General features: G+C 43.3%; 1 protein-coding gene across 3 annotated transcripts in view; it reads right to left on the reverse strand.

Annotated features, from left to right (window-relative positions):
* The window catches only part of LOC148442460 (protein transport protein Sec23A-like), a 128,548-nt gene that overhangs the window by 90,111 nt on the left and 21,501 nt on the right, over positions 1 to 16,936 (reverse strand). For all 3 annotated transcript variants that reach the window (XM_088463909.1, XM_088463910.1, XM_088463911.1), the window contains exons 2-4: positions 15,915 to 16,156; positions 8,357 to 8,414; positions 6,781 to 6,867 (exon numbers count right to left, since the gene is read on the reverse strand). In XM_088463909.1, coding sequence (XP_088320035.1) covers positions 6,781 to 6,867; positions 8,357 to 8,414; positions 15,915 to 16,135 — 366 coding nt within the window. In that variant the 5' untranslated portion in view covers positions 16,136 to 16,156. The remainder of the gene's footprint in view (positions 1 to 6,780; positions 6,868 to 8,356; positions 8,415 to 15,914; positions 16,157 to 16,936) is intronic.

Raw genomic sequence — 16,936 nt, forward strand, 5'->3', positions numbered from 1 at the left:
GTTTGAGTGGAATGAAAAAAAGATTGGGGGATGAAAAAATGAATTGAAAACAAATTAACTGGGTGAAGTTTCTAAGGCTTAGTCAATGTTTTGTGGCGATAGGCGAGGCGTGTGGGTCGTGTCTGGTGGGGCGGCGTCCGTATCCCCCAGGTGCACTAAACTCACCATCAAGCGTCCTTTGTGTCCACCTCCTGGTGGACTCCGGTTGGCGGATCGACGACTGTGTTCCTGAAGTCCTGTGTCCCTCTTTGATGCAGCGCACCGTCCGTGCGCTGCTGGGAAGAACGCTCCACGCTGCCTGGACTCGAGACTTCCGGGTCCCGCGATCTCCGGGCTCAGCGTGCTGGGCAGTGGCTCAACTCAAAAGGGGAACCGAGGAGACTTCTGGAGATGGAGTGTGGCGTGTATTGTTACAGATGTCCAACGCGTTTCAGCCTTCTAAGAGGCCTTTGTCAGATAATTGTAAGAAAGAAAGGACAAGATCCAAATGCCATGGAGACCTAAGAGGAACAAAGGGTGGTTGTATCCCAATAAACACCTTGCGGAAAAATCTGCACCTCAGTCCAGCTTCTTCTGGAAGAAAACAGTCAGAGCTGAAATTTGAACTTTCAGAGGACCCAAATGCAGGCCGGCTGAGAAACCTGTTTACAGAAAAAAAAAAAAAAAAAACAGAAAGCAAGCCATGTTGAATTCTGTAGGAGGAGACCCTCTCCGTTCACACCATGAAACATAAGCCTTTCAAATTCGGTGGTAATGTTTTGAAGTAACTTTCTGCCAGGCTCAAAGCAAAGTAAGGATTACCCTGGATGGGATCCCTTTACCTTTTAAGATGGTCCTTTCAACAGCTACGCCTACAACGTAGCCGCCTTAAGTCTGGATAGACTAAAGGACATTGTAATAAGAGATCTTCTCTCAGAGGAAGGAGCAACGGATCAACAATCAGCAGATGTTGAAGGTTGGAATACCAAGCTCTGCGAGACCAATTCAGAGTCCACCAATAAAACCATGGACTGCTCCCTCTTGATGCTTTGTAGAATCCAAGTAAGAAGAGGAAACAGAGTGAACAGATAGAGAAAATTGCAACTTCCACGGCGTTGACAGTGCGTGCACTGCCACTACCTCTGGGTCTCTCAACTGAGCGCAGTAGAGAGGCAGTTGATGGTTTCAGTCTGAATGCCATGAGGTCGACCTGCAGAAGACCCCACCGTTAGACAAGCTGTGAAAAAACGGAGGATGTAGTGCACATTCTCCTGTATGCACATCCTGCCGGCTGAGGTATTCTGCCTCCCAATTATCGACGCCTGGAATGTAGATTGCAGAACATGTCATTGCAAACTTTTCTGCCCATATTAGAATCCTGCTTACTTCTTTCATAGCAGCCCGACTTCTGGTGCCGCCTTTCTGTTTATGCATGCCACTGTCGTGGCACTGTCCGACTGGACCCTGACAACTCGGCCCCGCGACAGGTGAACTGCTGACTGAATAGTGTAGAACACTGTCCTTAATTCCAATATGGTTATCGGCAGACTCACTTCCTGTGATGTCCAGCGGCCTTGGAAGTGATGTTCCTGAATCACAGCCCCCCAGCCTCTCGGAATCGCACCAGAGGTGAGAAGAGTCCAATCCCACAATCCAAATCTCTTTCCCTCCATTAGGTGTACCAAGTTCAACCACCAGAGAAGGGATATGCGAGTTCTGGGAATTAACCTTACATGTTGTTGAAGGAAAAGATGGGACTCTGTCCATTGTGAGGGGAGGTGTAGCTGAAACTTTCTGGAGTGAAAATGTCCGTAAGGAATGGCCTCAAATGCCGCAACCATCTACCCCAGGAGTCAAATGCAAACGTGTACCGGTACCTGACGATGTCGAAGGACCGCCCTCACCATCTCCTGAATGGCAGTTGCCTTTTTCTAAGGGAGGAACACCCACTGACCTAATGTGTCCATGAGCATTTTCAGAAACTGTAGCTTCTGCGTCAGGTGCAGATGAGACACCCATGACGAATGAGAAGGCTGTGAGACACTGATGTTCTGTAGTAATTTGTCCCTGGAATGGGCCTTCAGCAGGAGATCGTCCAGGTAAGGGATAATAGTGATCCCTTGTTTCTGAAGGAAACTCATTATCACAGCGATGACCTTTGTGAATACCCTGGGGGCTGATAATAAGCCGAAGGGTAAGGCCTGAACCTGGAAATGTGAGTTCCGAACTGCGATTCTTAGAAACGCCTGTGAGATGGCCAGATAGGGATGCTGAAGTAGGCGTCCTTGATATTAAGAGATACCATGAATACGCCTTCTTTTAGGCCCACCATCACCGACTGAAGGGACTTCATCTCTAACTTGGAAATCCTTAGGTAGGGATTGAGATCCTTCAAGTTCAGACTAGATCTGACCAAGCCGACTGACTTCGGAACCACGAAGAGACTGGAGTGAAAAACCCTTTCCGGTCTGATTTTTGGGAATGTGGACCACCACTCTCGTGGATAGAAGCTTATCTATTGCTTCTTGAAATAAGACACTCCTGTCGTTGGAAACTGGTAAATCTGTGGTAAAAAACAGAGGTGGAGGTCATACTTCCCAAAGATGCGCTCCCACTCTGGAGACTCCCATGTGAGATGGAAGCCGTCATGCACTAAGCTTGGTAGTGGACGTAACCTCATGTTGAGCAGATGTTATTGTGGCTCCGCCACGTCCTCTGGAACCACTGGAAGTCGATGGTCTGCCTCTGAAGCCACCACTTGAACGCCCCAGAGCACGAAAGGACAGAAACAAGGGTCCCTAGTAAGATCATCTAGGGGGAGGAGCCGTAGACGGAAAATAAGTGGATTAACCCCCAGTAGCTTGAGAAATCCATTTATCTAGGTGCACTGCAAGTAATACACTTTCCGTGAATGGAAGTGCTTCCACAGCTTTCTTCGATTCTGCATCCGCCTGCCATTGCTTAAGCCACAGTGCTCTACGAGCCGAAATTGCCTCCTGGAGGCGATATAGTAAACGTCTTTGGACGCTTCTTCAAGGTAAGACACAGCTTCACCTATATGCTTAGCTAACAGTATAAGCTCCTCCACTGGCAGCTTATCTCATCAAGTCAGCGAAAAGCCTTGCCCAAAGCTCAATTGCTTTGGTGGTCTAGCAGATTACAATAGCAGGACACAGTATCACACCTGCAGCTGTATAAATGGACTTGAGCGTATTCTACAATCTCCTGTCTGATGTGTCTTTCAAAGACGTGGCCTCTTCTGCTATCTGCAGGAAAGAATAAAAAGATAATAACCGCTGGGACATCTAAAAATATTTAATCAAGATGTTCCCAAGCTGACATTAGGAAAGAATCCAGCTCTTCTGAAACTGGAAATGCAATAGCTTGTCTGTTTCTTTAGAAAGACTGTCGAGCAGGACTCATGTCCTCCTTGCATCTGCAATACCTGGCGGATTGCAGAAAATAAAGGCTCTATCCCATCTGACACTGCTTAGTGGTACGGGAAAGAGCCATGGTGGATGTAGCTAAGGACCTCCCTTATGCTGTTAGAGCCGCTGCCTGGAAGCCCCTCTATCTTTGCGAGAAGCCTCCAGCTCAGCAGCGTCTGGGACACAATGGATGTAATCTGAAATCCCTGAAGCTTGTTGTTCAGGATTGCAATCTTTACAGGGAGAACACACAAACTCCACACAGCAAGGGCTGCAGTGGGAACTGAACCCACGACCCCAGCGCTGCGAGGCAGCAATGCCAACCACCACACCATCCATGTCACACAATAGGGATTAATGACTGTTCCTTGTGCAAACTTTTTCTGCATGATTGCATGAAATAACCTTTGAGACACCTTTTAGAGCCTCATGATACATACAGACCCCACATAAAGAACAATAAAGTGTAGTGAAAAAGGTCAAAAGAAGAAACTGGGATAAAGAGAGGCAGGAGAGAGCCACACTTGCCCTAATAGCACTCCTAGCAGTGCCAGAAAACGCTAGGCACAGAAGGAAGTAACCACTGATACTAAAGTAGTAACAAACTTCTGTAATGGCCGCCAGCAGACTTCGATAGAAAGCTGGGTCCGCTGGGAGGAAGGAGCAGGACTCCTCCCCCTCGCTATGGCGCTTAATTTTAACTACCGGTATAAGCGCGCTTTCTGTATAGAGCTGTGTGCTCAACATGTTGAACCATAGCTAGACATAATGTAATGTCTGCCGCTAGGCTGCCCCTTTAGTCGGAGCAGCCTGCTGCTGAATGCACCGCCCTTATAGATGTTAACTGGGCTACCCCGCTAGTCGGGGAGCTAGGGAATACTCACGGAGCTGCTGTGCTGCCGACGGCGGCATGACTGATGGGGGCCGGTATGCGCACTGCAAGCAACGGCATGTGGAACACCCATTTTATGGAGATGGTGGTCTCAGTAGTCGGAGAACTGCGTGCAGTTGCGAGCGGGTCCCCCCGGCAGCTCCATCTTTGCAGACAGGCAATGCAGCTGCTGCCTGTTTGTCCTCATATGAATTTTCTTTACTTCAGCGCAGTAGCACTCTAACTATTTAAAAACCCTGAGAAGGAGTGTGAAAACAACCAGCTCCCCTCGGGCACAAACTAAGATTGGGCTTGTAGAGGCGTATAAAGCTAGGAGCTAGTCACACTTCTTAAAATTTAAAGTGCCAGCTCCCACTTAGCACCGTCTATACCCCCACTGTCTTGAAGCCTCCAGTGTCCCCTAGTGGATGAAGGAGAAATAATCTATACAAAATCTTAATATAAAAAGCGTTCATTAGAAAACTTTGTATGTTTATCACAAAATCACATTTGCCATATATTTGGTCTGATGACAATGACAGACATCACTCATTGTCTTCACTGCTAGTTTCTGATTTGCAATTAGTGCAAGTAAATGCTACTGCATCACCTCTTATGCAAGCAATATGAGCCCACCCTTCACATGCAACACACTGGACACACTCCTGGCCAGGTTTCGACAGACTGTAACTCTTAGCACATATTATACAGAAACACTCGTCTTCAGAACTCGATGATGTTTTGGCTACTTTATTTTTTTTTAGATTTTGGTGTCATCTTCTTAGTCTTTTTATTTTTGCCTCATTCCAGAGTAAAGATTTCTTAACTTTCTGTAGTTTTTCCATTTCTTATATTTGCCTCTAGTTCTAGCTGGTCTTTAATGGGAGCTAGTGAGTAACAACTTGCCTCCGATGTTGGGTAACAACTAGCCCCATGTGACGTCAGAAAATCAAGATGGCCATAGTTCAATTTCCGTGCTTCAATTCACGATTATAACAATGATAATAAATACACCAATGGTCTGTGATTCTAACAAAATGAATGATAAACCCTTACCTTTAACAGTCCAGCCAAGATACGACTTCAAATCTAAGTGAAAAATATTACTTTGCAACAAGAAAGACGAGTTTGTTTTGGTACCTACTACATAAACACGTCTGCCTCAGAGCTGTTTCGTTGAACACTGACAAACTTGTTCCCAGTCGCACGAACCACGGCGTGACGTAGTCACGGTTCTAGAGTCATTGTAACAACTTGCCTCTGTAACAACTAGCCCCGCTTTCCCCTAAGGCTATTACCTCTTAAGGGCCGTAAACAATAGACGATAAAAGTGAACGATAACGATATCGTTCAACGATATATCGTTCATATCGTCCAGTGGGCATGCCCTGAACAATCGGCGATGCGCGCTCCCACAGGACGAAAACGATATCCCCCGTCGACTGAACATACAGCTCAATCTGGGGATATTGTTAAAGATGTAGCATGGCCCCGCTCAGCCAACCTACCCCGGCGTTGTGGCCGACATCGGCAAGTGTGTATTCACTTACCGATGTCGGCACCCGCGCCGGGCAAGCCGCTACCGATATCAGCTTATACACACATCTATGAACCATCATTCTATAATGGGAGAAAGTGGATAAGGGAGTGAAGGAAAAGGTGGATGTAAAGGTGCGATTGAACGATTACGACATCGTAATCGTTCAATAATCACTCATGTAATCGTTCAGTAATTGTGCAGTATAATGTCGAAAACGACCAGCGATGCGCACTCCCGCTGGTTGTTTTCGACAACAATCATCGCCTGAACATGCTGGTCAATCTGCCGATAACGACAGGTTGGGCATGTTCGGGGATGAGGGAGGAAGCCTGCACTGAACGACATATCGTTCAGTGTAGGCACATTATCCCACTGCACAGGAAGATGAATGATTGTATGATTACAATGTCGTAATCGTACAGTCGTTCCTCTATCGTCTAGTGTGTACGTACCTTAAGTGTTGGATCTGAGGAGTGAAGATTTATTGATGGATAGTGTTTATTTAAAGTAGGCAAAGTAAAGTGCATTGATGGAACAGAGAGAAGGTATGGGTGGATGGTTGTGGTGGGTAGAGAAGCAAGTTGGGACATAAAGTAGGTTTAGTTGGCAAGAGAGAGGGGATACATTTGTAGAGGAGGAATCATTGAAGCTAGAAATTCTCATTTGGCAATTACTTATTCTTCAGCCAAAGTGGAATAATGAATTTAGAAATAATACAAATGACAGGGTAGTAACAGAAAGATGGCAAAGGCTTTGAACGAGCCCCAGTGGACAAGACACAGAGACAAAACATTGTTCAGGTAATGGGAAATATACTAAGCTGAAGGAAGAAGGTGCAGACAGTCTAATGAGGTGCTCAATGGCTGGTTGGGGGAGATTAAGTTAGACGAACAGTGACAAATGTTGAAATACTGATGTAGCAGGCTACATCACTAAACAATGTGAGGAAGGATCTATGTTACCTGGACCACGTATTCAATGCTGGAAAACTGTGGCAGGAGTTCTGCAGGCTGGTTCATTTCTGAGATGCCGGCATATGTGGGAGGAAACTGAAAGAGAAAATATTTATAGCATGTTGGTGTGGCCAACCCATAAAATATCTAAGAAAGTGAAAAGTATTAGAACGAAATGTTGAAAAATTCAACTAAAATTATAAATATAAAATTACTAACCACTGTGAATTGTAGAAAGTGGTCTCTTTAAGCAATTATATTATTTCTAACAATATTTGCAGTCTCATTATAGAGTGTAAGTTGAAATAAGAGTGAGAATCTAACACTTGTAAAAATAATCAGAAGGTACAATGCATGAGCATCTCCCAATCATCCTGGAAGTACTATACACAGAAAACGGAGTTGCAGATGCACTATGCGATCATTACTGTTCACATTTAAAATCTCAGCATGATGGCACCTTTCATTACTATAAGGGTGTGCAGTCTAGAGCCCCTCCCTACATCCTGGAAGTACGTCAGTTATCTGACCTGGGAATAACAATTTGCTTCCTGAGAATGGGATTCATCTACCTACTACGGCCCTAACTGTGTGGAGTTTGTATATTCTCCCTGTACTTGCGTGGGATTCCTCCGGGTGCTCCGATTTCCTCCCACACTCCAAACATATACTGGTAGGTTAAATTGGCTCCCAGCAAATTAACCCTAGTGTGTATGTGTGTGTGTGCATGTGGTAGGGAATATAGATTGTAAGACTGATGTGAATGGTAAAATATTCTCTGTAAAGCGCTGCGGAATATGTGTGCGCTATATAAAAAACTGGTAATAAATAAATAATCTGAGGACATACAATTTGGAAAAGTAATGCTGGTCATACACTAGTACGATTGCACGATTTTAGACGCGTCGTACAATAAATCGTGTGGAAGTCCTGTAGTATTTCGGTAGGATACGATCCGATGCGCGCTCCCTCCGCTCTTAAAATGTATGGTATGATCAGATGTGCAGCCCATATTATCTATCATAATCATATGCACATCGTGCCGTGTATTCGTGCATGCGATGCATTGTGCGCCCGACCGGCATCATTTCAGTGACATTTTGAAGAAGTGTGTGTTCTTTCAATGACCTTTCCTCCTAAACTGCAGATCGATCGTATCGTGAGATCGTATGCACATCGTGTCTCAATCGTGTGGCCGGGACCTACTGGGAGCTGCCGGGGAAATCGTAAGAAGAATCTTATGCTGGTCGTACTAGTGTATGGCCAGCATAAGACAGAACTGATTATCAGCCATTAAAGAAAGATAATTAGAAAGCTGACAAGCTTTATTCTGATGCAAATTCTGAGAAAACCTTATATATGGCTCAGTTGAAATAACCTGCTATTCCGTTTCATTCTCACTTTATATATTCCATTTCTCATATCACAATGTATTCTCATTCACTGACAGGTCAAGGTCTTTACAACCTGTGTATAACAGCATAACGATAGTACAATGCGGGTGGAGTAGAAATGCCACTTGAACATGTCATTAAACCAATTGAGCTATTACCATCGTTACTGTGTCATTACCAGCATTTCTCACCTGATTTCGCTGGTAACAGAAGTTGCAAGCCCAGAGTTTTGCACGATAATCCACTTGACTGGAAAACAAGCAGAAATCACATAAGCACAAAAAGAAATGTAATTATAAAGCTAGAAAACCTAACATACATATTCATTGGAAAAGGCATTGTTTAATTTAGAAAATGTTTATAAATTAATGTGTATACTAATACCCCTTTTACACCGGAGCTAAAACCCGGGTTTTTGAAGAGTTAACCCGGGCAGCTCCCTGGTGTAAAAGGGGAGAGAGTTGGAACGCCGAGTCGAGTGACCCGGCAATCCAACCCAGGTAACTAGCAGGGTTTTACACGGGCGTAGCCCGTGAAACCCTGCTGTGAGAACAGCGCACTCCGGGTCACAATGACGTCATCTCCAAGCGACCACTTTCACTCCGCAAAAGCCGGGTCTATGCAGACCCGACTGCGGTGTGAGCGGCGCTGACTCGGGAATATCCCGAGTCGGCGCCGGCAAAATTCCGGGTCTGATCCGGATAGGAACTTTGTTCCAACTCCGGGTCAGACCCGGAATTTAGGTGGAAAAGGGGTATAATAGGGTCACATATAATAGGATGAGAGTTTAGAAAAAGTTTAGCAGTAAACTCTCACACTTTTTAAACTCTCGTGGACACTACGACTCGTGGGTGGGGACAGCTCTTTCAGTGGGGCGCCCCCAAAAGTGCAGGGTGCATTTCAGAAGCTTCAAATTGGGCAGGGCGTGGTGCCCCGCTGAAACAGCCTAGCGGGAACACTACTGAATGCTGACTATCAGGTGCTGTGTTGATTCAAAGGACTAGCAAGACCAAGAACCAGCATTTTGAGGCATTGTATAAAGTTGTATGGGGTGCCGCAAGTGAATGTCCTAGACCAAATCAAATTATTTATGATCAATGTGATAGGCAAAACCAGTGCTTTTGGCTGCCAATCATAAAACATGTAGACAGGCAGAAGAGCAGCCCTGTCCACCCCCACATAACTGAACCTAAGGATGACAATTTATTTAACTTTTTTATTTTTTCGGAGTTTCTCAATAAGGAACTTTCAACCTAGGGTTGCCGTGACAAAAATGCTGATACGCTGAGTCAAAAAAGTTTGGAAACCACCGAGTTATAGAATATTTTATCATAAGCAATTATAACAACATTGCCTAATACTACCTATTGTTCCACAGCTGCCATTAGTACCTATATGCTGAACCACTTGGATCACGGGAATAGGACCTATGTGGTTGTAGCAATATGATGGGGATGTACAGGGGTAAACTGCATCTAGGGTGAAGTTCTCCTGTAACTACTGTACTTTTAAACGTCCATTATACCTAATGTAAAATGAATTCCCTATCCTGAGAGGAGATTACATGTAACCTCATTATCTACCACACTGCAAGCGTTGTAATCAGTTTTCTGTCACTTCAGGTGATAAATATGTTTAGTTCTACCTGTGACTACAGAATTGTGAGCACTATTACTAGCCATTTCATGTTACTAGCCATTTCATACACCAGGACATCACATCCCACCAGACCCTCAGCATCCCACCTCCTCCTTTCCCAGAGCACTCCTCCCCAACCATCTTACCAACTCTGACATCTTTCTCCCCTGTATTTGGAGAGGAAGTCATGGCCTGATCCGGTTCTCCCCCCTTCCCGTCTCCTCCGCTACATCTCTCCTGTTCCCATCTTGCCTACCTCTTCAATCTCTCCCTCACATCAGGCAATGTCTCTTCTGCATTTATCTCCCCCATTCTTAAAAACCCTACCCTTGATCCTAACACTCTCTCCAACTACCGCCCCCCCATCTCTCTCCTCCCTTTTGCCTACAAACTCCAAGAGCGTATTGTTTACAACCACCATACTGCCTTTCTTTCCTCCCACATCCTTCCTGACCCATTTCAGTCTGGCTTCCATCCTCTCCACTCCACTGAAACTTCCTCACAAAATTTAGTAATGACCTCCTTACTGCCAAATCCAAGGGCCACTACTCTCTGCTCATTCTTCTCGACCGCTCTGCTGCTTTTGACACTGTGGACCACCCTCCTCCTGACAATCCTTCACTCCCTTTGTCTGCGGGATACTATCCTCCTACCTCTCTGACCATTCCTTCTGTCTCCTCTCATGTCTCTTGGTAAGTCTACAACTTGGACAAAGCAAAAATAATAGATATCTAATGGACTTACAGAGTTGCCAAAGTTCTATGTAAACATAGAAAAAAAAAGAAAAGGCTTTTTTCCACATATTGTTAGTTTTCTGTAGTGGACTTATCCATACCAATATCTTTGAATTGCTGCAGCATGGAGTAAAAATATAAATGTCCAATGCACGGTCTTAAAAGTGCACAAAAGTGCTAAGAGAACCATTCTCACAGTAGTTGTCTATCAGAACACAGATAAAGTGCTTTAGGTATGACACTTTGCCATGTTTAAAGAATGTTAGTACTTAGTACTCCAAGTGGTATATTTACTATAATATCAATGAAAATTTACCATAACCAATCAACATCTGTGTTGTGTTTCTGGGGCTAGATCACAAGTTTACTATCAGACAGTTTTTGATTTTTAAGTATTAGTACATGTGTGATTTAGCCCCAGAAACACAACACTGATGATGATTGATTTTCATGGATTTAAAATGGATCAAAATCAATTAAAATCGTTCTGGCGAATCGGCACTACCCCCAACCCTCCATTAGATGACCCACAAATTAGCACCTTCGGCAAGCCAGAGGTCCCACAAATTATCAGGGTTAGATGAAAGGGGGAAAACATTGGAAGATGGGAGGAATGGAGTACAGAGGGTCGACGGAAGTAACAAGGAGAGAGAGAGTAGGAGAAGAGAACAGAATGAAATCTACAAACAATAGCTAGCGACCCGGCCAATGACAGGTCCAAAATACTAGTCAAATATGACAAACACCCAAACAACACTTGAAAAAACTATTAGGACTAATTTACACCTACCCACTGTTAATACACTTCACATGGCTAACTAGGACATGAAAACTGCTTTAACATGAACAGTTGCACATGGGTTTGTTAGCACAATTACTCTAAATATTTTATGCAGGGTTTCAAATGTTATAATATGGGACAATCTATTTCTCATACATTAACGTGAAAAACCAGTACAATAGATTGTATTGGAAAAACACCAACACATGAAATGTGCATGGTAGATGTAAAAGTAAAACGCGTCGGAGGTATGCATTAATAATCGTGCATTTTGCCAGTAAATCCAAGGAAATGTATACACAAGGTTACTCTCTTCCTAACACTCTCAGCCTAGGCTAAAGCAGATATGAAAACCAAAGATTATGCAGGAATACAAGTGCTTGATGTGCACAAAATAAGGGGCTGAGGAAGGTCTGGCCAGAGCATCACCCACACATAAACTCAATAGATTGTGTATTACAAATTTAGACTTTCAAGGCAAAAGAAAAAAACTCAAGCTAACAAGCAAAATACATAAGAGTGCAGAAAAGCATTTACAGAAAATAATCCAAAAGACAACAAATTAAAAGCAACTTGATAGTAAATGTACTGTTAACAATCAATCTCAAATTAGACAGGCTTGCTACAAGTAAAATATTGCTGTAATAATAATAAAATAAATGAAAACATAAAAAAAAAAAAAGATATAAAAATAGTAGAATTTTCTAGAAACACAAAAATAAACCACTGTGTAGTTCGTTGGGAGAACAAATTTCCCACTTAGGATGGATGAAACATGTTGCAAGTGCAAACGGTGGGTAAATTTTCTTGCTGTCCTGAATAGGAAGCTTTGATAAAGAATCAGTCAGTCAGTGATCATCTGGAATAGATTACTGTGCAGCTTATTCCCTGGATAGTATGAATCTATCAAAACCTTGCTGTGCATTTGGCAGCACTGCTCCTGACGAATACTGGAAATACTAGCCCCTAAATATAGATGGCCACTGGGGGGGGAATTATACTGAGGTTTTAATCTTCACAAATATTGTCATGTACTGTACTTGTAATTCTAGAGTGAGCTAATTGTCAGTTGTAACGTATACAGCATTACAGGATGTAGTCAGCATCGCGACAGTCAGGATACCGGTGGTCACAATAACAACAGCAGCATCCCGACTGTCAGTATCCCTATAAGATTGCAGAGGTAAATATTAGGGGGAGGGTTAGGCTGCAGAACGGGAGGCTTACGGTTAGGCTGCAGGATGGGTGGTTTAAGGTTAGAATACAAAACTTTGTCGGGATTCTGACTTTCAGGATACCGCTGTCCGTATTCTGACAGCCAGCATCCTGATCGTTAGCATACTTATTATGTGGGAACACAGATCTTTAGTCCTGTCATTTTAAGGACTACAAGATTCTATGCTGATCTCAAAATTTTACCTTGCTTGGATACAAGAAATATATTGCATATGAGAACTACACCATACTTTATTTCACTTTGTAATACTACAGAATCGAGAACGCAGGGAAATATATCCACTATTTAGACACCTGTCATCAATCTAAGTTGGGGACTTGTTCTCCTAATGAACTATATAGGCATAGAGGGGTATTCAATATGAAACGTAAACTTTGCAGTCGAAGATTTAGCCGCACATCGGAGCTTTTGCCGGCGAAAAAGTATCGTGCGCGCTCCCGCTTATCCCCGTATTCAATATGAAATCGTCGAAAACGGGACCCGGCGATACTTGGATCGGCGAAAACATGTGGGAATTTTTTGGACCCCCCTAAAATTTGTCCAGACCTCAGGGTTCACTATGGGTACCCCCGTTTTTACCTGCAGAAGAAAGTCGGGGTTTTTAAATAGCTGCGGCAGGTGTTTTTTTCCCGACTTTGAAGAAGTGATGCAGAAGAGCATTTAGCTTTTTTTTTTTCGTTATTAAAAGTGGTCCCATCAAATTTGGGGTACATGAAAATAGGTACTAGCATATTTTTAAGTCCCTAAAGTTATGTTTTAAAAATTCTGCAAAAATGCACCTGCCGCTTTGCGCAATGAAAAAAACACCTGCCACATACTTGGGGACCCCACCAGAATTAATTTAGTTAGTTTGGCATTTTTTTTCCTTTTTTTATATTTTCACAACAATTTTTTTTTAAACCAATTTTTTTTTCAACATTTCCAAAAGTACAGGCTATTTTTTATAAGCCTGCACCCCCAAACCCCAATTCTGCACTTTTTTTCACTTGCTGTAGTGAATTGAAAAATTATCCCTGTTTTTTTAAAAATGACCCTTGACCACAATAACGAATAAAATCGGAAATTTTCGGGAAATAAGCCTGGGACCCCCCTAAAGATGTCCAGACATGGGGGGATCACTATGGGTACCCCTATTTTTGCCTGCAAAAGAAAGTCTGGTTTTTACATAGCTTTGGCAGGTGTTTTTTCCTGCCACGGCCATTAGAAACCCCGAGTTCCTTCAGTAGTTAAAAATGGGGGTACCCATAGTGATCCCCCATGTCTACACATCTTTAGATTGGCCCTCTGGACTGCAATGCCCCGTGAAGTGCTGATAGCTGGCATTCGGGAGCTATCTGTATGTGTGGCAACACACATACGGATAGCTGTGTTCCGTGAATCAGGTAAGGACGTTTTTTTGTTTTTAAACACCCATGGATTACTGCGGAGACCAGCGCTGGATGTAGGGGAGTATGAAATATTTCTTGCAGGGCCACTTATCATGGATTTCTACTTGACAAGCGGACCGAACATCTGGTATAGGTAAGTATGTGTGAATGGGTGTGTTTAATAAACTTATACTGGACACGGTGTGTGTGTTCTGTCTTTTTTTAACTATTTATTTTACAGTGAAGTTACAGGTGCCGCATGTCAGCTGGCACTTGTAGTTCCACTGTAAAGTACAATAGTGTGACATTATTTGGCCCCCCTATTAACCCCATACCCACTGCTCCAGGGGTATGGGGATGGGCCCCAGGCTTCAGCGTAAGCCTGTGGTGCTCGGGAGAGGGGGGACCCTTTTTGGGGGGGTCCCCGACTCCCCGAGATCACCGGCTTGCGCTGACCGATTTGGGGTGTAATGCTTTGGACCTGGAGCCCCGGTGATTGGGTCTCCGGGCTGTGGCATTACACCCCGGTCGGTTGGGTCTGGTGCTGGTCTTAAATATAGGGGGCACCCCACATCTTATTTGCCCCCTATACTTAAAACCAGCACTAGTCCCTGCAGCCTGGTGTTGGTTTCTAAAATACGGTGGAACCCTACACATTTTGTTCCCCGTATTTTTAGAAACCACCATTGGCTGGAAAGCCTGGGGCTGGTTTGGCTTTTGGGGAGGGGGGGGGGGCCTTATGTCATTTTTTTTGTAAATTTTTGCTACTTTTTTTTTTACAGGTTCAACAATAACGGGAATTTTCGGGAAATATTCTAGGGACCCCCCTAAAGATGTGTAGATATGGGGGATCACTATGGGTACCCCCATTTTTAACTACTGAAGGAAGTCAGGGTTTCTAATAGCCGCGGCAAGTGCATAAATGCGACTTTGAAGAAAGTGATGCAGAAGAGCATTTAGAATTTTTTGGGGGGAAAAATAACTGCCCAGCAAATTTGGGGTACTTGAAAATGGGGGTCAGCATATTTTAAAGTTGCTAAAGTGACTTGAAAAAATCGTGAAAAACCCACCTGCCGCAAGCAGCTGCAATGAAAAAAACACCTGGGGCATACTTGTGGCTGCCTCACCTGGTACACTCGTGGATGGGATGAAAAGTACATGGACCTGACTATTATGTTGGGACCCTACTCCTAGCATCAGGATTTTGCAACCACCCATTTTGTCATCTCTTCTAGGTGTAACCTATTCCTCCCAGGGTAATCCTACGTAGTGCGCCCACCATGGCTGCCTCATGTGGTACCTTTGTGGGTTAAATATATAACCCATGGAAGTTATTTCCCAAAATGTCTGCACCAACCCCGCAATACAGTATGCTTATTGTGCTCTCTAGGTTTCGGTTGATTTTAATTATCTGTGTGGTTTTCTATTTTTTTTTTTTGTTTTTTTGCAACACCAAATCCTTATACAATGTACCATGTTTTCTGATGTCTGTAAAGCGACTTTGAGTCCTATGGGAGAAAAGCGCTATATAAATGAAATTATTATTATTATACTTGGGGACTCCTCCAGAGTCAAGTTCGCTATTTTTTAACTTTGTCCCCCAACATTTTTATTTTTGGCCCCCACATTCAAAGTGCTTTTTTTGGGGTGTCTCGATTTTTATTTTTTTGGACACAGATCGTTTCAAGGGGTCATTCTGCAGGCTATTTTTTTAAAGCCTGCACCCCTAAACCCCAATTCTGCACTTTTTTTCGCCACCTATTCAGTGGTGAAAAGTTATCCCCGTTTTTTTTTCAAAGACTTTTCGAACATGCGAAAAGTCTTTGAAATTGAATACGGTGTAAAACCAAAGCCTCCGAAAATGACGTCATATATTGAATACCCCTCTTAGAGTCCCGAGCGGTTTAGTTTTGTGTTTCCAGGAGTCGCTGCTGTTTTTATATTTTTCATGTTTTGATTTTACACTGGATCTAAAATATCAGGGACACTTACCACAGGGGATTGAGAACAGCCCGGCAGGTGGTTCTGCTACACAGGACAGGCTCATACTGTATAGGAGGCAGATCAGGCCTCTCTTTTAACGGAGTGAAGAGGGAGGCTACTGGGACCACCATTCTTGTGGCCTCCAAACGACTAGATGGCCAAACATTCCAGCTGAAGCGGACCCCATCCCTGTCTTCATTCTGCTGAATAAACTCCAGAAACGTTGCCATGGTCAGATGTTCACATGCAACCTAAAACAAACAGGTACAAAGTCACTGACCTTTGAGTAAAACTTTATAAGACTAATAGAAAGTGCACCGCAAAATCATATGGTTTTATTTGCAGCCAATTCTTACACTTGCCTTGACGCATCGTTTAAAAATTTGTGAGATAAGAGGTTAGAAGTTTTTTTAGATTATAAAAAACAAAATAAAGATTTATTCAACAAAAAAAACGCTAATATGAAGAATTAATGTGTGAATAAAAAGCACACACCATGGTTCAGCAGCCTGTAGAAACACATTTGGCAGCAATAGCATGAAGTTATAATAATGTTTTGCTATGTTTAATGTCTCTTACACAGTATCGGTGGAAGTTCTATTACTCCTTACTACACAGCTTTAATTCATTCATGTTGGATTGAATTTGTTTATATTCAGCTCTCTTAAATTCGGATTTAAAAACAGCTGTGCAGCATCTTCATTCTTTTCTTTTTCAGCTATTCAAAGTTGTATATTTGTATGATTTATCGTTTTCATGAAGTATGATCAAATTATTGACAAGCTTCAGCTGACAGATAGATAACCAAACATAGGGTATAAAGAAGACTTTGTAATGTATAAGGAGGTTCCCAAGTCTTGTGGGTGCAAAAAGTCTTGTTTTTGTAAAAAACGCCCCCTGGCCGCTCGCATCACACGTCATCTCCACTATTTATTAGATTAATCGAGTACATCGAAAGGCGTATGAACTGCTCGCAGTGCTTGTGGTTGGATTTTCCTACCGCAATCACGCGAGCAGTTCAGGCTAAAAGA

The sequence above is a fragment of the Taudactylus pleione genome, unplaced genomic scaffold (assembly GCF_031769625.1).
Source record: "Taudactylus pleione unplaced genomic scaffold, aTauple2 ptg001497l, whole genome shotgun sequence".
Taxonomy (NCBI): Eukaryota; Metazoa; Chordata; class Amphibia; order Anura; family Myobatrachidae; genus Taudactylus; species Taudactylus pleione.